General features: G+C 33.3%; 5 protein-coding genes across 8 annotated transcripts in view; 2 read left to right on the forward strand and 3 right to left on the reverse strand.

Moving 5' to 3' along the window:
- LOC130630209 (protein YIPF1-like) overlaps positions 1–16082 on the reverse strand; it is a 31497-nt gene extending 15415 nt beyond the window's left edge. The window contains exons 1-3 of one of the 3 annotated variants that reach the window (XM_057443610.1): positions 14715–16082; positions 3023–3424; positions 99–2920 (exon numbers count right to left, since the gene is read on the reverse strand). In XM_057443610.1, coding sequence (XP_057299593.1) covers positions 2442–2920; positions 3023–3422 — 879 coding nt within the window. In that variant the 5' untranslated portion in view covers positions 3423–3424; positions 14715–16082 and the 3' untranslated portion in view covers positions 99–2441. Of the gene's footprint in view, positions 1–98; positions 2921–3022; positions 3425–14714 lie in introns of those variants that run through there. The other 2 variants (XM_057443608.1, XM_057443607.1) reach the window with 2 other exon arrangements.
- LOC130630211 (uncharacterized) overlaps positions 1–22250 on the forward strand; it is a 103305-nt gene that overhangs the window by 64024 nt on the left and 17031 nt on the right. The gene's annotated exons all lie outside the window — the stretch shown is intronic.
- On the reverse strand, positions 4313–6764 carry LOC130630208 (uncharacterized). 2 transcript variants are annotated; one of them, XM_057443606.1, is made up of 10 exons: positions 6624–6764; positions 6370–6528; positions 6013–6102; positions 5840–5902; positions 5631–5728; positions 5449–5532; positions 5269–5340; positions 5110–5175; positions 4818–5004; positions 4313–4491 (listed from the first exon to the last, which is right to left on the reverse strand). In XM_057443606.1, exons 1-10 carry the CDS (start codon positions 6685–6687, stop codon positions 4370–4372), a joined length of 1005 nt encoding a protein of 334 aa, XP_057299589.1. In that variant the 5' UTR covers positions 6688–6764; the 3' UTR covers positions 4313–4369. The 2 variants fall into 2 exon arrangements, with proteins under 2 accessions (XP_057299589.1, XP_057299588.1); XM_057443605.1 differs by lacking the exon at positions 4313–4491 and having other exon boundaries at positions 4663–5004.
- LOC130630210 (uncharacterized) lies at positions 7156–9147 on the forward strand. The gene is made up of 4 exons (XM_057443611.1): positions 7156–7234; positions 8087–8126; positions 8221–8327; positions 8413–9147. The coding sequence occupies exons 1-4, from the start codon at positions 7171–7173 to the stop codon at positions 9057–9059; spliced, it is 858 nt and encodes a 285-aa protein (XP_057299594.1). The 5' UTR covers positions 7156–7170; the 3' UTR covers positions 9060–9147.
- On the reverse strand, positions 20689–22080 carry LOC130629957 (uncharacterized). Its single transcript, XM_057443348.1, has 2 exons — positions 21878–22080; positions 20689–21799 (listed from the first exon to the last, which is right to left on the reverse strand). The coding sequence occupies exons 1-2, from the start codon at positions 22078–22080 to the stop codon at positions 20689–20691; spliced, it is 1314 nt and encodes a 437-aa protein (XP_057299331.1).

The following is a 22250-nucleotide window of genomic DNA, read 5'->3' on the forward strand; positions in this document are numbered from 1 at the left end:
GCCTGACGTTTAGGGCATTTCGAGCAGCAGCACTTCAATAGAAAACATGCACCTGATGCTCAGGGCATCTCAACTGTAATCATCACTTTAATAGGAAACGTGCACCTAATGCTCAGGGCATGTTAATGTGCCTAACGCTCAGGGCATCTCAATTTTCGCATACAACTGATGCTCAGGGTATGAATAAAAACACCAGTAATTAGCATGTGTCTGACGCTCAGGACATGTCGATGCGCCTGTCGCTCAGGGCATCCCTACTGTAATCTTCACTTTGACACTCAGGGCATGTCGATGCGCCTGACGCTCAGGGTATATCTCATACACCTGACGCTCAGGGTACGAATAAAAACACCAGTAATTAGCGTGTGCATGACGCTCAGGAAATGTTGATGTACCTGACAGTCAAGGGATCTCATCTGTTTAATGTGCCTGATGCTCAGGGCATGAAGACGCCTGTTAAGCATATCATAATGTTCAAAATATGCATTAATATATTTGCGCATGTAACGGAGCTTGGAGGGAGGCATCTGCATTCCTATCAATCCCAAAAATTTCTATAAATAGTGCAACACATACAGAACGTGTTGTACCTACTTATTCCAATAGAAATACATTGTTTCTATCAGTTTGTGTTATTACTCTGGAACCAAAAGCAAATAAATGGAGCTAAACTGCAAGTTTTGATTGGGTTAGGGGTCAACTACAAATTTCGTATGACATTTTATACGAATATATACAAATATAATTGCTTATAATTCGTATAAAAATTGTATACAATTCGTATAGTGTTAATTAGTTATACGATTTTTAAAAAATCCTATACGAATTTTATACGATTTTCATACGAATTGTGATACGAATTATATTTTTACTTATATGAATTTTTCGTACAAATTATTAGGATTTTCCAATACGAATTGCGATACGATTTTTTAAACGAATGGTTATAAGAATTTAATTTTCAATATAACTTCTTCATAGAAATCTAACTTTTCGCTATGCAGCTAGCCTTGAAATAAACATTAACAATTTCTAAATGCCATTCTTATTACTTCAAAAGATCAGAACTGACAAACAACCATTTCTAAATGCTATTCGTGCGAATTTCGAAGGATTGGTACTTATAAACAAAATGATTTAAACTTATAATGTGAAATTAAATAAAAATCTCTCGCCGCTTTTCGTTCTTAAACTTTTAAAATGCGATCTAACAAAGCTTTTCTATCGCTGCTTTTCGTTTTTAAAATTTTAAAACGCGATCTAAAAAAGCATTTCTATCGCAACTTTTGGTTCTTAAATTTTTAGGATTTTTTTTTTTTACCAATGTGAATTTTTAACAATTTTTTTTTTAAAAAAAACATATAGTCAAGTCTGGTAATAAATACGCATTTACGGAAATTTAAAGCATAAATGTGTTTAAAATCGCTAACCAAAAATAAATAATATTTTAAAACGCAAGCAGTTTAGTTACTTTAAGATTCCAATTATTAGAATTTGCCTCCGTCTTGTATTACTCCTTTAAGTTGAGAAAAACATTGCGTATCTTTTAACTTCCCTCGCCCTTAGAAAATACGCCGGTTGCCGTTAAAAAAATTTGCATGCGTACTTTATTCCGGTTGAGCGGATATTTAACTGGTCAAATAATAAAACAAATACGCGCTTCCAATTGAAAACTACGCACGGTCGATATTCTAGTTTTTTGAAATTGTTTTTTCTTGTTATAGGTAACAAAATAAACAGTTATGATAATAAAAATCTCAGTTTTGGGAAACAAAGAAGTTAAAAATGCAGTCATTTGACGAGGAAATAGTGTTTTAACTTGGACACACATATTACACCTCGATCATAATCAATTGTTTTCTGTCTATATTTTTCACTCTATTAAAAAACATTTCGATGCTTGGATAACCAGGAACACTCCATTTGTTTCCTCGCTCTGGATACACCTCCAAAGGACCAGCTATTACATCGTGGACCTTAAAAAGTGAAATATCCCGCATGGTTCCTGTATACGACTCTAATATTGTACCGTTCTTAACATGTGGCTTCAGACAGTCGAATTCAATACCACATGCTGGACCATCTGCGTCTAAAAGGAATCGAGTGGTGGCTTTTCCAATGTAAAGAGAAGCGGCTGGCGTTCTTTTCTTTACATTTGCTGACTCGGGTTTAAAGACGACAGCAAACCATTTCCCAACAATCTCTTCCTCCTGAGTTGGTGGTGATAACCACTTCCATAATTTAACAAGTCTTGCTTCGTCTTCTTCCTCGTCAGCATAATCTTCTTCCTTATCTGTATCTTCATCCTCGTCCTCAACTATCTCCTCATCGGTTACAGATTCTATGTCACTATCCTCTTTATCCTTTTCCTCGATCTTTCGACGCTTCGGGGTTGGTTTTTTAGTTTCTTTTTTCTCGACCAACTTTTGCAAATAATCATTTCAATCAACTTTTCGGCGAACTGGCTGTGTCTTCTCAACTGGACCCTTAATTGAAGATAGCAGCTTTTCTTCAAATGTTGATGGAGGATCATCCAGTACCCATTTGGGCACCCAAACCTTTCCAGGGTAGGGCAAAGGCTTAGGCCCAATTAACTTCGATACTTCGCAAAAGTGATTATCAAATGCAGGAAGTATTGGCGTCGATTGATTGGTGCTTGCAGTTGAAGGAGCGTCAATAAAGGATGCTGAAGAAGCGTTAGCAAGAAGCGGCGATTGTGTGGTGTCGATTGATTGCGTTGGCGTTGTCGCGGCATTTACATTCGTTGGCTCTTTTATTTTTTTCGGCGTATTTAAAGCGCGAGCAAGTTCTTCCATAACGTCCTCTGGTTTTCCCATTTCGCACCATCTTCTATATCTTTTAAGTAACCGTGGGTCAAATCTTTTCTCCGGGTACTTCGTTCTGTCGATCGGAAATATCCCTAGATTAAAAACAAGTTGAATGTACTTTTCCACATTTCACAAGAGGAGAAGCAGTTTCACTTAATGACGTTTTTGTAAAATAAAATATATATTATTAATACCTGTTCGTCTAAATCCTGCTTTTATGTTATCTTCAGTAAGTGCGGTTTGCCAACACTGTCCAAGTTTCTCCACAAAGTCAGCTTTTCGAAGAGGACGCTTACCACCGTAAGAAACACACCATTCATTTAAGACACGTTCCCATTCTCTCTTCAGGGGACCAAAACATGCTACATCTAACGGTTGTAGAAGATCTGTCACATGCGGTGGAAATTTCATGATTGTCAGATCTTCCTCCATGGCTTTTAAGATAAGGCTGGCAGACACATGCGACAAATGGCCGTCAAAGAGAAGCAAAAGTGGCCGATCTGTTACTACTCTGCAAAAGTGTTTAAACCATTCGCCAAACACATCAGTAGTCATCCAACCATTATCTGAGCAACCATACAGTGTACCTGGCATACCTGACAAGATCCAAATAATGTTTTAGACAGCGGATACATAAAAAAAAGTGTAGGAGGGAAAGGGGAGCAGAAGATTGGGTGACAATTAAGAATTGTATTTACTGTGTGGGACCTACTTTCAGGTGAGAACCAAGACTCCTGATGATTTTTTCCTGGGAAAACAACAAGTGGTGGTAATGCTTGTCCAGCTGCGTTCTGTCACGGCCTTACGCGCACTGCAGATCATTGTTGCCTTTTTTAGGGAAAGCTTGTTTCGTTCCATAAACAATCTTAGCCATTCCTTCCCAGGGCGGTTTTCAGCGAAAGGGGTTTTCATTTTTCTTGCCTCCACATATTCTTTGACAAGATTTTTGACTTGGTCTCGTGTAGGACTAAATCCGAGGCAGCATAGCCCTGATAAAACATCTTACTAAGATCTTACTAAGATCTTACTAAGAATCTTACCTAGATCTTACAATATTCTTGATAAGATCTTCCAAGATCTTGGCAAGAACGTGCAAGATCTTCCAAGATCTTCCAAGATTCTTACAAAGAATTGTGGTAAGATCTTACTACGATCTTTCTAAGATTCTTAAAAAGATCTTACAATATTCTTGGTAAAATCTTACAAGATCTTTGCAAAAAAGTGCAAGATCTTGTAAGATTTTACAAAATTCTTACTAAGAATTGTGTTAAGATCTTACAACATTGTTGATAAAATATATTTAAAATAAATTTTCAAAGATCTAACAAGTTCTTTCATTATTCTTTGTATGATCATACTGTACAAAATCTTACAGTTGCAGAGATTTTACGAATATCTTAGGGTTTTAATTAGAAATTAGAGAATCCTAAAAAATAATTTGTAACAAAAGCGTTGGACATTCTGATGACAAAAAATAGGATAAATGAGATTCAACAACTATATTTTTTATGAATATATTATATACAAAGAAAGGAAAAAAATCATTCGTTGGAATGTTGAGTTTTTTTCTTTTTCTTATCCTGTCCCATCTGATTTACTGATGCTCGACACATGCACCACATCTTTTCAAAGTCTTTGGATGGGTACATGACTTTTATTAGTTCTAAAATAATACAAATAAAATGTATTTAAGTTATATTTCTAATAGTTTTAAACTGAGTGTATATTTTTTATCATTGTTTTCTAACATTGAGCAAAATATCTACTTTTTTTTTCATTTATAAGGAAATTGAGACTGAAATAAACTTGACTAAATTTAATTAAGTTAAATATTGTGAAGATGAAAAAATTAAAAGCATTTGATCAGAAAAAGAAAAAAAATGTAAATAATAATTGAGTGAAGTCCATTATTCACCTCCTTTGTTTCGATAAGCCCTAAAGAAATAAGGTATCGCCAATGATTTATTATTTTTAGAATGATTGCTATACCTTTCAACAAACCAACTTTGCGAACATCCAAAGTGATTTTTCCAGTTTTGGACTGTTTTTGTGGCTCGATGATGCCATTTAACAATTCCTCATCAGTCCACAATTTCTTGGCCAAATTTCGAGCGTATTTAAGATACTTATGTGGCACCCGAGGAACATCCAGCAGATTTGTGCCATCATCAAGTACCTAATAAAAACAAAGCCTTTATCAACTAAAAAATAGGTTAATTTTTTGGGTGTTTTTCTGGAGGATAAATAAATATATAAATTTCTTCATAATTGATGTACATACATAGTCACCACGGTTCAATTTATCTGCTGGGTCATTTGAAACCTGCCCCACTGTCGAATTATCACCCTAAAATAAAATATACAAACAAATCAATTAAAAACAATTTTTACAAATTCTCTTTTTTTAAAAATATTGTTTAATCAAGTAAATTTAAAATACCTTATTGACAAGCTCTTGTAGCAATACATTTGTTTTCCTACATTCCTCCAATATTAATTTTAAGAGATCAGTCTAAAAATGTATGCGAATAAATATATATATAAAAAAACAAAAAACAAAAACATAAAAGTATATTTTTGTAACAGGTCTCTTTTAATATTATATACACATTCAGCTTACATCTTGTTTCTCTTCAATTTTTGGTCGTGATGACCTTTTTTCTGAGGCAGGTGGCGTTGATGTGTATATAGGTTGATGTCTTCTCTAATGAATAAAATATTTCATTCTAATTAAAAATGCACTATAAAACATATGTTATCTTTTCCGAACTATCCACTTTAATTATTATTATTTTTACTTACATCAGTGGTTTCTTGAAACGGATCCCTTTGATTAATTAGCGCACTCACATTTGCCCCTGGCAATGTCTGTTTAAGCCGTAACTTCTCTTTATTTATTTCTGAATAAATTAAATTTGATAGTCAAACTCATGTGGGAATAACGTTTTTCGTTTTATAAGACCATCATTCAAAATTTAAACAATTTTTTTCCAAATTCATATATAGCTTACCTTCAGTTAGCCTAGATACTTTTGTTGGAGGTTCGTTTACAATAGATTCGTCGTCTGAATCATCTAAATTTAAAAGATTCCATAGAGAATTCATTAAAATAATTTGAAATGACTTGGTTTTAATTATACTTTCGCACACATATTGTCAACATGACATATAGAGAGATTTCTACCTTCAGAACCATGGTAGCTTGATTCTGCTCCTTTCTTTCTCAAATCATTTTCCAAATCTATGCATTTTTTATTGCACTCTTTTTCTGACCCTTAAATAATAAAGGTAAACATTTTATTAATCAATTTTATTGGAATCTTCCATCGAGGTAAATAATATTTAAGTACGTTCTTTGAGCATCAATTTTATTAGCAAAATTTGACTCGAAAGAACAAATGATAGATAATCATATTAAATGACGTTTTTTAATTGAAATGCATTATGTGAATGATTAAATAATCTTCTTTTAGTCATAGTAATCTGTTTTATTGTTAAAAATGATCAAAAAAAGAAAAATAATAAAAATATAAATTAATACCTCTGAAAATGATTTTTGTTGCAAATGTCCTATTATCTTGGGTGAGGGAAATAACATCTCCTATGTTGTACCTCATAAACCGTTTTGTCATTCTCTCATTGAGAACCGTATAGGTTCCCTCCTCAGGAAACAATACAACTGTTCGGATTTCTGAAATTACTAAAGTATAAAAAAAGTTTGGTAAAAGTAACAGCAGATTAAGAATGTGCATCTTGACTACCAAATAAAAATAACAACGTAAAACAACACCTAACCTTGATCAACATTTGAATTGCAAAGCTGTTTAGTTTGTAACCTTTCGCTGACAAATTGAGACATGATGATTGAATAACAGGAACAAAATTATCAGCGTCCGTTTCGTGTAAAATATGCAGCGTTGTGAACGCTTTTTTAAATCGTGCACACTTGATATTCGAAAAAAGAAGCGCGGTTTTTTAAACATTCGAAAAGGAGAAAAAGTATCAATTTTTTAAAGATTTTGCTAAGTTGTACTATCGTGTGCAAATTTCTTTTTATATAAATGTATTCGCGTGTATGTTACAAATGTGATAGATAATTTAACAAAAATCAATTTTATGAAATGGATGACAGTTTCGCAAGTGAGCTTAGCGCACCATCGAGTCCAGAAGTGTAAGTTTATAACTATTTCTTATTAGACGTTACATAACATGTAGAAACCCAATAGCTGATTTTCACAAAAATGGTTTCTACCAAAAGAAAATCAATTAAAGTTTTCTTCTTCTACTCGACTGACTTCATTCCCTCCATGTTATTATTGAACATTTAGGTTCAGGTTTCAAAATGACGGACAGCAGCAACGGTTCACTAGATGTAGACAATCCATGCTTGTTGATATTCCATCAGGGTAAGAGCAAAAAACCGCTTGGTTCCTTAAAGGATTCTTTTTCCAAGTTCGTTCGGAATGTCGTTCGGAATGTTAAGATCACATTTTTAAAGTTTAAAAACGAAAAGCGGCGATAGAAATGTTTTTTTAGATTGCATTTTAAAAGTTTAAAAAAGAAAAACGGCGATAGAAATGTTTTTTTAGATCGCATTTTTAAAGTTTAAAAACGAAAAGCGGCGATAGAAATGTTTTTTAAGATCGCATTTTTAAAGTTTATAAACGAAAAGCTGCGATAGAAATGTTTTTTAAGATCGCATTTTTAAAGTTTATAAACGAAAAGCGGCGATAGAAATGTTTTTTAAGATTGCATTTTTAAAGTTTATAAACGAAAAGCGGCGATAGAAATGTTTTTTAAGATCGCATTTTTAAAGTTTAAAAACGAAAAGCGGCGATAGAAATGTTTTTTAAGATCGCATTTTTAAAGTTTATAAACGAAAAGCTGCGATAGAAATGTTTTTTAAGATCGCATTTTTAAAGTTTATAAACGAAAAGCGGCGATAGAAATGTTTTTTAAGATTGCATTTTAAAAGTTTAAAAACGAAAAACGGCGATAGAAATGTTTTTTTAGATCGCATTTTAAAAGTTTAAAAAAGAAAAACGGCGATAGAAATGTTTCTTTAGATCGCATTTTAAAAGTTTAAAAACGAAAAACCGCTATAGAAAAGCTTTTTTCGATCGTGTTTTAAAAATTTTAAAAAGCTGGACTCTTAGATTTCAAGAACTATTCACAGTAATGACTATTTTTACATATATACATAATCGCTTCCGTATCTCTTCGATCCTAATAATTAGTTTCATTTTTGTTTATTACAGCTCCGATGATGAAGATGAAGTGGTTTGTAGACAGCCAAATGTGAGGTAGGTTATATCATGTAAAGTGTTTTAGAAATATATAAATATATAAATCATTGATTATGCTATTTTTTAAAATGAAAACTTTTTTTTAGGAAAGAACCGTCAATGGAGAATAATCCAGATCATTCTCATGATTATTTGTCAAGCGGCGAAGAGATTTTACCTGGAGATGAATATTATGCCAATAATATACAAAATGGTTAGTTTGAGTAGAGAAGGCATCATAAATAAGTAAAGTATCTCAACGAAATCCTTTTAACAATTTTTTTTATTTCGATGTTTAGAATGCTTCGAACTTCAAGATGCTACGAATGAAATACAAATGCTTTCAGATACAGAAAGTGGATCAAGTACATTTGGAATATCTGAATGCAGTTCCCATGAAACCGATTTTTCTGAAAATGAAATTCTAGCAAATGAAAATGTGGACGAGCTCTTATATGAAAATTCGAATATCACTGTGTTATCTTTCAGTCATTTGCTGCTATTGTTTTCTGTCAAACACAATCTGTCTGGTGAAGCAACTAAAAATTTGTTGAAGTTATTTGCTACTGTATTACCGGAAAACAATAAATGTCCTCTCACTATGTCAAAGCTCAAAAAAATATCAAAGCAATTTCAACATAGAAAAACACATTACCAAGTATGTCAGCATTGCCACAGCCAACTGGATAAACAATTGCATTGTTTTAATGAAGTATGTAGGGAGAGTCATCCAATACAAGATGCACTATCCTTTTACATCCTTGATATTGAATCACAATTGAGAAGTATAGTTACAGGTAAGTTGAATAAATTTGAAACTTTATTTTTATTAGTGTCAGTGTGTTTAAAGTACATACATGAACGAAGTAAAACAAAGTTTTTATATATTTTTTTTTTATATATTTTTTATTTTATATATTTTAATATATGTTTTATTTATATTTAGAGAATCATTCACATATTGTTGACTACAAGAGTAAAAAATCATTTGGCAGAACAACGTAAAGTACATGGATGTCCTTTAGTTTTGTTGTCCAATTTTGTTTTTGAAGGATTCATTGGAACTTTGAAACGACAATTCCATGGCACTAGAGGAATAATTGATCAAATGGTAACCAACATCTCGACCCTCCAAAATGCTCACCTCATTGCAAAAAATATTGGTGGTGATTACAATATGCAGCATCTCACTGCAACTCTATGTGGAAACATTGGGCCTGATAAAATAAAAATTGATACACATACTTATATGTATGGTTGCACAACTCATGTGTTTCCAACAATTCCTGATTATGATTTGCCAGAGGAACTTGACAATCAATTTCCTCCGTTCACTCAATATTGTCAACGTATATTACATAATGGTGCTGTGTATCATAGTTTATCATATGTGTACAAACGAAACTCAAATAGCTACATGGTGGCATATCTTTCCAATAATGAAATTAACTTTGGAAAAATTTTATTTTTTGCAAAAACTGCAACTGGGTGCAGTGTAGTTCTTAGAGTTCTACATGCTACAGGAAGATCATTATTTCCTAACAATATGTTAGGCAGTCTGAATGACACTGTTGATGATTTTATTGAAACTAAGGTGCTGGGAAAATGCTTTTATCACGTAATTCAAACTGATGACATAGTTATTATTTCACACAGGCAACTACACAGTAGAATTATATTTGTACCAGTAAGTAATGATGATGATGGATATGTGTCATTGGTTCTAAACAGCTACCAACATGATTGATATACGATCTTACAAATTAAACTATATTAAAATTGTTAAAGTTATCTGCCACTTATAACTCTCATTTTCTAGTCATTTTGGATACAAGATTTTGACGATTTTTTGTGACAAGAATTTATATGATGTAAGATAAGTGACATCAGTAATGTATAAAGATATATACACTTTAAAATTTATTGACATTCCGTATGTGTCGTAACGTCAGTAATAAATTTTAGCAACCTAAAAGCAACTTGCTGTGAAAAAACACACACATACATTTATACAAAATACTGGCTTTCACTAGTAGATCAAGCTGCAAAGATAATTTAAAACTAATGTATATACATATCTTGAAAGTATCAAAATTCTTATTAATTTAATAAATATTCTTTAATGGCTAAAGGCTTTCAGTATCTTGATAAGATTGTGAGAATTTTAGGTGACTAGAGTTTTATCAGATTTTCAAGAATCTTGATAAGATCTTGACAAGATCTTAGCAATTTTGGTTACAAGAATTTATAAGATTTTTCGGGAATCTTGATAAGATCTTGATAAGTTTGTGATAAGATCTTGACAATTTTTGGTAACAAGAATTTATAAGATTTTTCAGGAATCTTGATAAGATCTTGATAAGTTTGTGATAAGATCTTGACAATTTTTGGTAACAAGAATTTATAAGATTTTTTGAGAAACTTGATAAGATCTTGATAAGTTTCTGATAAGAACTTGACAATTTTTGGTAACAAGAATTTTATAAGATTTTTCAAGAATCTTGATAAGATCTTGATAAGATCTTGTAAGATATTATTGAATAAGATTTACTAAGTTTTCTTAAGATTCTTAACAAGATCTTACAAAGATCTTGTAGGATCTTGTCATAAGTAAGATCTTACAAGATCTTACAGGATCTTACAAGATCCTAATAAGATTTTATACCAGGGAGGACGCGGATTACTTCAGCTAATTCCGATTCAGTTGCTTCAGTAAGGGTGGGTTTTCGGCCAGACCCTACGAATTGTTTATTTTCCTTTTTATTTCTTATTCTTAGGCGAATTGTGGCTTCGTTTACTCCGTATTTTTTAGCTGTTGCTCGGATAGACGAGATTCCGTTTTCGACCTCAGATAACGCGCTTGCCAGGTCTTCCTCAGTCCACTTTTTGATCAATTTTTTGTAAGTTAGTTTTTAAGTGTTTGACAATTTTAAATTTTAATCACAATGGTTGCTTCTATATTAGGCAAACATGTTTTCAAATTACTTACTGTCTTTGACATTTTGATCTTGTTTCGTTCGCATTTAAAAGAAAAAGAAAATGTTTTTTGAATGCACGTGAGCAAATCTATGGTAAATTTAGATCCCAGGCTCTAAAACAAAGGAATCAGTGTTGTCCTTTTGATTAAATGAAGAAAAGACTAATAAAATATTCATGGCGCATATTGTGCTTCTGGGTGCGTATTTTTTAAAAAAAATCGCCCATTTAAAAATACGCATCTTATTTTTGAAAAAGCCAATGCGGGGGAGTGTTTGTTTTCTTAAAATAGTCAAATATAAAGTCTCTGCGGGTAAGAAAAAAATTTAGTTTTTAAAATGGTACCGCTTAGCTGTGCTTACACGCTACTTGTGTTTAGCCATGCTGTGCGTATTTCTTTGTGGCAGAATCAGATAACGTTTTTACATATTGAATTACAAAAAGCTTAGTGGTTAATGATTCAAGAATAAGTAATTAATAAACTGTCACTTGCATGTATTATTATCAAAAGTGATAAAAAATAACAAAACGCAGTGTTTTTATGTTCTTTTCTACTTTTTCTTGAGTGAGTATTTTTTTATGGTTTACATTGATGCGTATATTTTCGGAGACTTGACTATAACGAAAACGCATCTAATTAAAATTCACAAATTTTTGTTTTAATTTAAAACTCATACGAATTTAACTCATACAAATTTTTTTAAACTCTCATACAAATTTAATTTAAAACTCACACAAATTTAATTTAAAACTCATACAATTTTTTTTAAAAACTCACACGAATTTAATTTAAAACTCATACAAATTTTATACGATTCAGAAAACTTTCAGTCTTTTTCAGGAATATTTGAGTGGGTGTGTGATGATTCGCACGTGCAAATCAAGTAAAGCATGCAATGTAAAAAGCACGTGCAAAGGATGTTATGCGTGCGATACAGGCTCCTCTTTGTTGCGCATTCATTTTGCAGTAGAAAATTGGGGGACGTTTTGAATCGTGAATCCCAAACACAATGATCGAGCGTCTAAGTACAGCGACTCTGTCAATCTAACTTCCTTTTCTACATGTCTGAAATAATAGTATGCATGACTATACTGTCATTTTCATAAATTTATTGTTTATTTTTCAGGCCATCACAAGCAAATAGGCAAAAATATGCTTCGCTTTTGTTTTTAAAATTGTTTGAATAAAAATAACACTTGTGGCATAAAGAAAAAATTCAATGAAATTCTGACCTGCTATGGTTTTCAATTGTTTTGTCAAACAAAGAAATTATCTACAATTAAATCCATGATAAATTGTCTAAAAGGATCTAAGAAGGATCTCCCGAAATGTCGCCTACTAAACTATCATGTTCAAGAAATGATAAACTTTCCACAGTAATATGAATACTGAACAGACAAACTGAAATAATATCTTCAATAATAAAATGTCTATTCCCCCTGTTAAGTGCAGTTTTGCAGACTTGCTTTATCTGTGCTCCATCAGCGTTCACCTCCACATTATTTAAGAACCGCATGGCTGGATTTCTTGTGTAAGACCTGGTTACCAACGGCGAAGAGGCCAGGCAAAGGAGATTTATGTCTACGTAGTTCTTTGACTAAGTCAGGAGTCTGTGAATTAGCTAAGATGGTAAGGTTGGCTATGAATAGGCTTGCTCATGGATTAAAAGGACCAGGACTATTCAATAAATCTGAGATTTAAAAGTGTCCAACCAAGACGGAAATCTATCGGACGTATTGTCCGACAAAAGTTTGAAACGAGCTACGGACATGTCACACCAAACTGGAAATGTGGCGGACATTTTGTCTGACAAGTCTCTAAAAATTATTTAGAGGGCTGCCATCGCACACTACAAAATGGGTTTTTTTGGGTTGATTTTCAAAACTCAATATTTACTTTTAAGGCGTGCGATTAATCACATGCCTAAAACAATTTAGGTGTGTGCCAAGGCATGCCCGTGCAATCGCACGGCTCTCCTGAAAAAGCCTGAACTTTCATACGAATTTAATTACCGCATGAAAAAAGAAAATTTGTATTATACGAATTTTTTTAATACGAATTTTGTAGATGATCCCTTAATTGGAGTGACAAAAGTATCATTTTCAGTACTTGTGGTTAGAATACATAAGGTTCACCTTTAGTCATTGACAATGTCTAGTAGAACCTTGCATAGTACGGGTGGTTTCTACCAATAGACCTGATCTTAAAAGTTGCAAGGGAGATTAGTGTCATCTTGTCTGCAAAGGAAATGGACCTACTCAGGTCTTGATTAATAATGACTGACATAAAAACCCAACACCACACTGTTTCTGTTAATTGGTTTTGAATTCTTGTTCACACATTTAAACAAGATAATTATACAGAATCAAATCAAACTCCTTGTCCCTATTTCTTATTTCTTGCTTCAATCATGGTATTTGATCATGCTTGCATTACACACTTGATGAGCTTCTTTCATCAAAAAGTTGGCATGAGTTTAGTTAATACAAATTTTATATCACTGTCATCACACACTTTCCTTTTTATAACTATATTATTCAGGTTTTACTAGGTGCTTGTGGATTAGGCAATAAGTTGATTTAGCAGAGTCCTTGATGGGGGATTGGGGAGCAGGATATATAAATGGTCAGTCATTTTATTTTTAGCACTTCTAACCTCTATTGGAAACATTTATGGTGGTAAGGAATGCGTTTAGTCAATAGTATAAGGGAATGCATATTAGAAATTTGATCCCACTTGCTTTTAATTTGCTTCTTTTTAATTGCTAGAATGGAAGTTTAATGTCACCAATTTTGTTTTACTATCAGTCCTAGTGTTGCTTCTGCAAAATTAGGCCTTTTATTTAGGGTTTTTCTCATATAGCATCTGTGATCATAGAAATTCTTTGAGTTTTCCTAGCATCAGGAAACATAACTTAACCTTACCACCCTAAATTTTTACACACTAATATTGTTTTAATCTATTACAATTTGGGTAATTGCAACGCGTGCGAGCTCATTGTTCTCATTTAAATTTGGTTGAGAAAAAGGAAGGTGCTATTTTGTCGCTGTACTCTCAGTTTATTATTTGTGGGATTATATTACAGCTATTTATGGAATAAATGATAAAAAAAACAGTTTTTTTCAGAAGTGTTCCACTACCACTGCTCGACATTAAAATAATAAAATATGCATGGCAATAAATGTTGTTTCGGGTTGATTTGGGATTCTCCGGGCGAAATTTTGAGTTTTTTTAAAACTCTGGAAGTTATCCGACAGTTGTCTGGTGTTCTGGTAGAGTTGGGTCTGCGCGTAGCTTAAAACAAGCTTTAAATACTCTTGGACTACCCTTCTAAGCCATGTCACCTCCTGGAAGTAATAGTCAGGGTATATGCCTTGATATTTGTGAGGCCAACCATGTAAAATATGTGCATCTATCTATGTAGTTGGTATGGATGGCCAATCTTCAACAAATGCCATCACATCTTTTTACACTTTTTATATTTCTACTTGTGTTTCTTGGAGGCAACGCGGGTGAGCAAAAAAAATTTACAATGGATTTTAAATTCTATTAAGTACGACAGAAAATCAGGATAAATCTGTAGCTAGCTACCTAGCTATAACTCTTAAAAAACATCTGCAATACCTGAATCGTTGAATATCCCTTGCTGGCCATGTTGACAACTTTTCGTATTTTTGAAAAAGTATTATTGGAAACAACAGTATGTATAATTCCCGGAACTTAATTTTGTGTTGAGTTTGGTAAATGTTCTAGTCGTGTAAGTTGGATGAGTTGGCGATGTTCTGCCCGGATAATAAACGCTGCCCTGATAAAAGTACGGCAGCTTGCCCCGGTTAAGAACAGGGCAGAAAATACATAATCAGGGCAACATAATCAGGTCGGGCCGGCTTATTACTCAAAAAATATTATTTGGCACTTATAGGAACATAATCAGGGCAGGCCAGTTTATATACGACAGTCAAATATTATTTCTCACTTATTTTAGAACGCACATAATCGGGGAAGGCCAGCTTATGTATGACAGTCAAACATTATTCGAGACTTATAGAACAAATATCAACGGGGCCGACCGCTTTTATATCATTCGTCATCACTTCTGACAAGCAGATAGCCCTGGTGGCAAAGTTGTTGTTGTTCTCAAATGAAACGAAATTTCGTGGCAAATACTAAATTTTGGGATTCGCAAGTTTAATAACTTTTCACCAAACTTAACTCCCGCAAAAAGAATAATTTAGGTTCCGTGAAATTTAGTTACTTCAAAGTATATTATGTTGAAATGTATTTACTACAAGAGTAGTTTATACTAAGAATTACGTCTAGACTTTTTTCTTTCGCCATGTCTAGTTTTTAGGGGTGTTCTATATTCCAGAGAATGTTTAATTCACAAAAGTTTGAAGAAAATGCCAATCACAGCCTGCCTGGCAAGCCATTTATATCAGCGTTCATAATCCGGTCACCACGACATTGCAAAAAAAACATAATCAGACCATGCGTAATAATCCGGCTGTCCCGGTTGTAAACAGGCCGTTTTCGATTGCGAGAAAAGAATGTCCATAAAATAATCTTTAAGTTTAAGTTCGGAATCCAGGCGAAACAAGAATTCTCAAGATCGAAGCACACGCTTTACAATTTCTTCTGTCAATGCAGGCATTAGTACCACCTAGTGTTTAAATGAAACCGATTTTTAAATCGAAGTTTTGTCTTTCATTTATTTTGTCGAGATATTGTCTGTTTCGCCCTGTTTTAGCTTTTTTCTCGTCCGAAGAATACCGCATCAGTTCTCTGGAAGACGAGTCAGCGTTGCGAAAATTCGCTTTACTCAATCCATACATCTGACCCTTGAGGAACATACGCGGCCAAAAAGTCGCTTGAAATAAAGCATGTTTATTCAGTTATTTGGTTAGGCCTCGAGCAGCAAAATGCCATATTTTACCTATACTTTTCCTAGCAACGGGTAACCATGGCAACCAACCAATGAAATTTTTGACATAATTTTGTCGTACTGTCACATACTATGATATCTTCATCAAGTATCTTCAGAAAAGACAATCCTCTGGGATATAGTTTTTTCCTAGGGGTACCACCTTAACAGCGACAACATATTTGTCCACAGGTTTGTTCAATTTCGCCATAAACCTTTATTTGACGCACTTGTTTCCAAACACTTTTATAGATATGGAAAAAATCACCTTAAACTGAGACTAATATCTCATTTTTATCTAAGTTCGAATTAACGGACATTCGTTAAGTCGAACTGTTTTCTCTGGTCCCCTTGGAGGTTCGAGGTACCGGCAGTTAACTGTAATTGATAAAAAATAATTATATTACTTATATTAAATACAAACAACGATCTTACTGTTAGGTTTCACTAATGAAAACATTCTGAATCCACAAAAAAATTGAACTAAGTTAAGTTTGGGAAACGCTAGACGAAATTCGGGGGACTTTTTGCGCCCACCAGAAACTCCGACAAATCCGACAAATATTTAAGGTACGGGCTCCGACTAGTAATATAATAATTGTATAAGAGCTTGTAACAGTATGAAAGAACCTTATTAATACTAATGATACCAGAATTTAATCCGCAGTAATAAGTACCAAAAGGCAGTATTTAAAGCCCAATGCAAATGTTTATAACAATGTTTTAATTACCAATCTACAAGTCGTACATGAATTATCTCTGAAGTTGTCTCTCTAATTGTCGCAATTGTCTTATTGAAGCTTAAAACGCAAAACTTAGCGGTGTGGATTTGACACTTTGTGATTTCAAATACTAAATCTGATTTAACTACAGTATCTACGTTACTTGGCGGAACAAATCCAATTCGTTTTATTGACTGCTTTCAACGACTGACTAATTTGTACGTTTACTTATCAATTTCCACTTGTTTGTTTTTCGCCAGACCTCTATCGTAACCAAATAAATTTGAAGGCACAAATAGAATGACTATTTTGAAAATTTATACATTACAAAATTTCGGAAAAAATGTTACTGAAATGCCTTGTATCTTCTAAAATTATGTCCTTTTTTATTTTAATTTTACTTATTTCTTGCGTAATACGCGAGTAGTACACTCTTTTTACTTGAAAATTTTTACACGCAAAATCGCAACGCACATGGTAAAGTTTCCCGCTTAAAATGTAAAACTAACTGGGAACGAAGTTGACACTTTAACGCTGTAATTGTTTTTTATTGCGTAATTTAACGCGTTTGAAACGAAGATAATGCTATCTTTAGATAACACGAGTTATCTTAAGTTAGCAAAAATATCGTCAAATTATATTAATAACAGCTCTAATCTCAAGATAACTACAAAATAAAGATATAATTATCACATTAATATGTTATCTTAAGATTACTCAAGTTAATTACAATCAGGATATTAATGTGAATATGCACGCATTCTAAAGTCACAATTAATAGAGTTATCTTAAGATAACTTTTGTTATCTTAAGATAACTCTATTAATGTGACTTTGAAATGCCATAGAGCTGGTAAGTTGCAAAATTTTCCGAATGCGGACATCCGGAAAAATATGCATATCCTTTCCTTGTCGCTCTCCACCGTAGAGTTTAAATTTTAAGAAGTAATAATATCATCATCACATTATATTTTTAGATGTGATCAACGAAAGGTGTTCAGTGACAATTATGTCAAAGCGACGAGTTCGAAAAAGGGGTGAAAGTCGCGAACAGTTATAAAATATAAAAAAAGAATATAAAAATTATAATTTTTTTTCTGTTTTTTTCCTCTCATTAAAAATTAATGCTGTGTTTCCTTTAATCGAATACGGCGTTCTTTTATCTCTTCCCTTCATGGTTTCGAAAAGCAACAAACGTATCAGTGATCACCTTTTACCCCCTTGAATTTAAACATAGTGAAGATTTTCTTCAATATGGGCAATTTTCCAGGGGGAGATTAACAGATACTTCTATTAGGAGAAGACTGGATCGAATTTTTAAGCTGTAATTTTTGACAATGTATATTTTATTTTTGTATATGGTGGGATGGAATTTGGATTCCAGAATTTAGTATTTTCCAGAGGTATGAAAGTACCAAAGGTGTCTTGCGATAATAGTGACAAGGGGTGGAAAGTAATTTAAAAATAACGAGTTAAAAAAACACTTACAACGCTCTCCAACACATGTTACCTTTTTGTCAAATAAAAAACATCTTGCAGGTGCATCAAATCCGTTCACCGCGCAGATAAAAATAGCGTTAGCCTCTGGCACGAAAAGCTTTGGGAGCTAATATCCCATCAGACATCAGTCCAGGTCTATTTTGGACTATTCCAGCGAAAAAACGGGTTAACGTGCTAATAACAATAAAAAAAATTTCCGGAAAAATAACCACATGAAAAAAGAACAGCCGTATATTTTTTAAACTCACTAACTCACCACCTCGCGACTCGCGAACTCACAACTCACTGACTCGAAGATTACCTATACTCTTTTGTATTTTGATAAATGCACCGCATTTGTTCTGTTTATTATTCCGCTTGGTTTAAAAGTGTGACCAAGAATTTCAAAACTAGAAATTTAAAAACAGGTTTGCGAAGCATTACGCAAGTTGCAAGCAAAATTGAAACTAGCCAATAGTTGTCCATAGTGTTTTTTGTTTCTCTTTGATATAATACGGCGAGGTGCTAACATCTTACTGCAGCTGATATCTGGGAATACACCAAAACTGAATATGATAGACGTGAAAAACCCTGGGGACGAGGTTGTAAAAAAAAATCACCACGGATCAACAACAACTCGTTGCGCAAAAGTAGTGATTTTTTGGCAAAAATACAATATATATATATATATATATATATATATATATATATATATATATATATATATATATATATATATATATATATATATATATATATATATATATATATATATATATATATATATATATATATATATATATATATATATATATATATATATATATATATATATATATATATATATATATATATATATATATATATATATATATATATATATATATATATATATATATATATATATATATATATATATATATATATATATATATATATATATATATATATATAAGGTCTTATATATATATATATATATATAGACATATATACATATATAGATATATATATATATATATATATATATATATATATATGCGGAATATTTCTTTTCAGAAGGTACGAGAAATTTACATCGCGCGAAACTAAACAAAAACGATTAAGCTTGGTTCTCACTATGGGCTAACGATGAGCTAACCATAGTGCGCATGATGCGCTAAGACCTTAGCCCATAGTGTGAACGTAAAAGTACCTGCTTAGCTCTTCGCTAAACTCTTCGTTAGCTCATCGTTAGCCGATTTTTTGAAATTAAAATTTTTTGATATTTTTTTTTCGGATCTTCAAAGGAAGCCGACATAAATCGTGCTCAAAGCGATTAATTTTTTACAAATAGTAGTATGCTTCGTTGTAAAAGGTCATTTCAAAACTAAAATGGCTGACAAAATAAAAAAACTTTCGTTTGAAGAAGAAGAAAAGTTAGCATTCAGGGTGAAAGATTATCCCTGTCTTTTTGACAAAACGGATAGGGGGTACAAAGAAAAAGACTGTGTAAAAAATGCGTGGGAAGAAGTGGCTAATTCTCTCGAATTCCTTGAAAATGGTAAGTGCAAATTGGCAATGTGTATTATCTGTTTTTTCAAGTCATACTAGCCTTAAAGTATTCTTGTTAAAAACGCATACTGGAAATTTACGAAAGATTATTGTTTTTACTCCTAGGGAATGCTGCCAAGACCTCCTTTGAGAAGCTTCGAAAAAGGTATAATAAAAAGAAGAATGATTTTAAGAAGTCAAAAAAATCTGGCACATCCACCAAAGAGAGTGAAAAAGCTGAAAAGGCTTTGGAGTTGTACAAATATCTTTCCTGGCTAGATAACTTCATATACGTCCGTGAGGGTAGAAGCAACATTCATTACGGATTATAGTTCTGATGAAGAGGGAGATGAAGACACGGAGTTGCCCGTTGATCTCACCGAAAATGAGGACGATAGCGACGATGGGGCATCTGAAGCCTTCAGTAGGACAAGTTCCTTAACCTCACCTGTGCCACAGCAACAACAGCGCAGTCTAAAAAAAATAGGTCGACCTGCAAACGGACAAGCAAAAGATGACAAGGACGCTGCTAAACGAAGAAGAACAAACAAAAATGAATACCTCGATGACATGGAACTCAATTTAATTCGTGATTTGGGTAAATCAATTAATGCTGATTCCACCGAAAAAGAGATGGATGCAATCGATTTGTATGTGAAGTCACTGGCGGCTGATTTGCGAAAGCTTTCAGAGCGGGAATATATTTTGGTGAAACACGAAATTCAAGGAGTTTTATTTAAATACCAAATGGCACATTTTAGTCCAGTTCACAATAGTATTGTTACACCGACTGCATCAAACCAAAATGATGCAATGAGTACACCGGGGAATGGATTTTACACGCGAATGGTGCATATTTAAGATATTTTTTCTTGTAAATATTACACTAGGCATCAAATGAAACAGTGTACATGTAATATATAACCGTTTTTCATAATATATAAAAACTAAAAACCGAAAGAGTGGTGACTTGTTCTCCTTATATAATCGTATTGCCACGAGACTGCACCAACAGCACTATTAACATAATCTGTAATAGTATTCCTCATTCGAAGGGCATCTTTACTATATCTAGACCCGCGAATCGGATTTAGGTTTTGAAACATCGTTGTAAGATTTTTTCTCATCGACCTCCACTCTCCCTCCTTAATCTGACCATCTTTGCTTTCAGAGTCAAGGAAACCCTGCGGAGTATACATAGCGTTGTCGGTTTGTCTCAAATAGTTATGAAGACTGAGGCAAGCGAGAGTGTAATCTTCCACATTTTTAACGGTAGCTTTGATGGGCTTGTGAAAGATTCTCCATCTGGTGCTAAGGATGCCAAATGCGTTCTCAATTACCCTTCTTGCTCTAGAAAGCCGATAATTAAAGATTCTCTTTTCTTCACTGGTAAGAACAGATCCAGGGTATGGCCTCATTAACCAAGTTTTAAGAGGAAAAATTTCATCTCCAACAAGATAAAAAGGAACTGCTCCGGTGTTTTGATTAATAATCGTGCCCTTGGGAACATTCAATGCATCTTCTTCCAATGCCTTTCCCATTGCTGAATTGGCCAGTACCCCACTGTCATTGTTGCTTCCAAATTGTCCCACATCATACATTGTGAAACAATAATTGGCATCACAAACTGCCATTAAAACTAAACTAAAAAAACCTTTATAGTTATAATATTGTGTGCCTGTGAATTTTGGACATTGGATCCTGATATGCTTCCCATCTATTGCTCCTATTACATGTGGCATGTTCCAATTCGCTTCAAAGGTATCTGCAATTCTTAGCCAATCTTCCTGCGAATTTGGAGCGTTCAAATACTTGATTTTGAGCTGCTCGTAGATTGCAATACACGTTTCCGAAATAATTGATGATATTGTTGATTTGCCAATACGGAAGGAATAGCATAAAGATTGCTGAGCATCACCACTTGATAGATACCTTATGGTAATGACCAGCCGCTGTTCCGCTGATATCGATTCTCTCATATGAGTGTCTTGTCTTTGAATTACTGGACCAACCAACGACAACAGATGTTCGAATCGGTCCGGTGACATGCGCAAGTACCTTAATAAAATTAACACCGATACCCTAATCGTGATATGCAAATACAACTGACTGTAGGATCAGCGAACATAATTTTACCTAAAGAAATACTCTCTGTCGGAAACTTTAAGTTCTTGAAATAAACGATGGTATTCTCCAAGCTCTTTTCTTCTAAGAAAGATTTCTCTGACGCAAAATCTTTTCCTTCTTTGCAATTTTGTTAATGCTCTTCTTTTTAGGCTACGTCGTCTTCTTCGAAGTAACAAGAACAACAAGACTTTTTTTCGTTCTTTCTTTTTCATAGCTCCTTCTCGTTTTAGTTTCGGCTACAAAAGAGCTAACGATGCGCTGTTGTGTGAACGTGGAATGAACATATCAGGTACCTGTAGCTCAAAAATTGAAATCGGCCAACACAACATGCGCACTATGGTTAGCTCATCGTTAGCCCATAGTGAGAACCAAGCTTTACTGA

Source organism: Hydractinia symbiolongicarpus, chromosome 2 (genome assembly GCF_029227915.1).
Source record: "Hydractinia symbiolongicarpus strain clone_291-10 chromosome 2, HSymV2.1, whole genome shotgun sequence".
NCBI classification, from domain to species: domain Eukaryota; kingdom Metazoa; phylum Cnidaria; class Hydrozoa; order Anthoathecata; family Hydractiniidae; genus Hydractinia; species Hydractinia symbiolongicarpus.

What these genes read in the sequence shown, in the direction of transcription:
- LOC130630208 (XM_057443605.1), bottom strand. Translation starts at nt 6,687, where the DNA reads ATGTCTCAATTTGTCAGCGAAAGGTTACAAACTAAACAGCTTTGCAAT. An exon ending in AGTATCTAGGCTAACTGAAG is followed by an intron (nt 5,729 to 5,839) that starts GTAAGCTATATA and finishes TAATTTATTCAG; the next exon opens with AAATAAATAAAGAGAAGTTA. An exon ending in CGTTTCAAGAAACCACTGAT is followed by an intron (nt 5,533 to 5,630) that starts GTAAGTAAAAAT and finishes TTTATTCATTAG; the next exon opens with AGAAGACATCAACCTATATA.
- LOC130630210 (XM_057443611.1), top strand. Translation starts at nt 7,171, where the DNA reads ATGACGGACAGCAGCAACGGTTCACTAGATGTAGACAATCCATGCTTG. An exon ending in TGGTTTGTAGACAGCCAAAT is followed by an intron (nt 8,127 to 8,220) that starts GTGAGGTAGGTT and finishes ACTTTTTTTTAG; the next exon opens with GAAAGAACCGTCAATGGAGA. An exon ending in TGCCAATAATATACAAAATG is followed by an intron (nt 8,328 to 8,412) that starts GTTAGTTTGAGT and finishes TTCGATGTTTAG; the next exon opens with AATGCTTCGAACTTCAAGAT.
- LOC130629957 (XM_057443348.1), bottom strand. Translation starts at nt 22,080, where the DNA reads ATGAAAAAGAAAGAACGAAAAAAAGTCTTGTTGTTCTTGTTACTTCGA. An exon ending in GACAGAGAGTATTTCTTTAG is followed by an intron (nt 21,800 to 21,877) that starts GTAAAATTATGT and finishes AATTTTATTAAG; the next exon opens with GTACTTGCGCATGTCACCGG.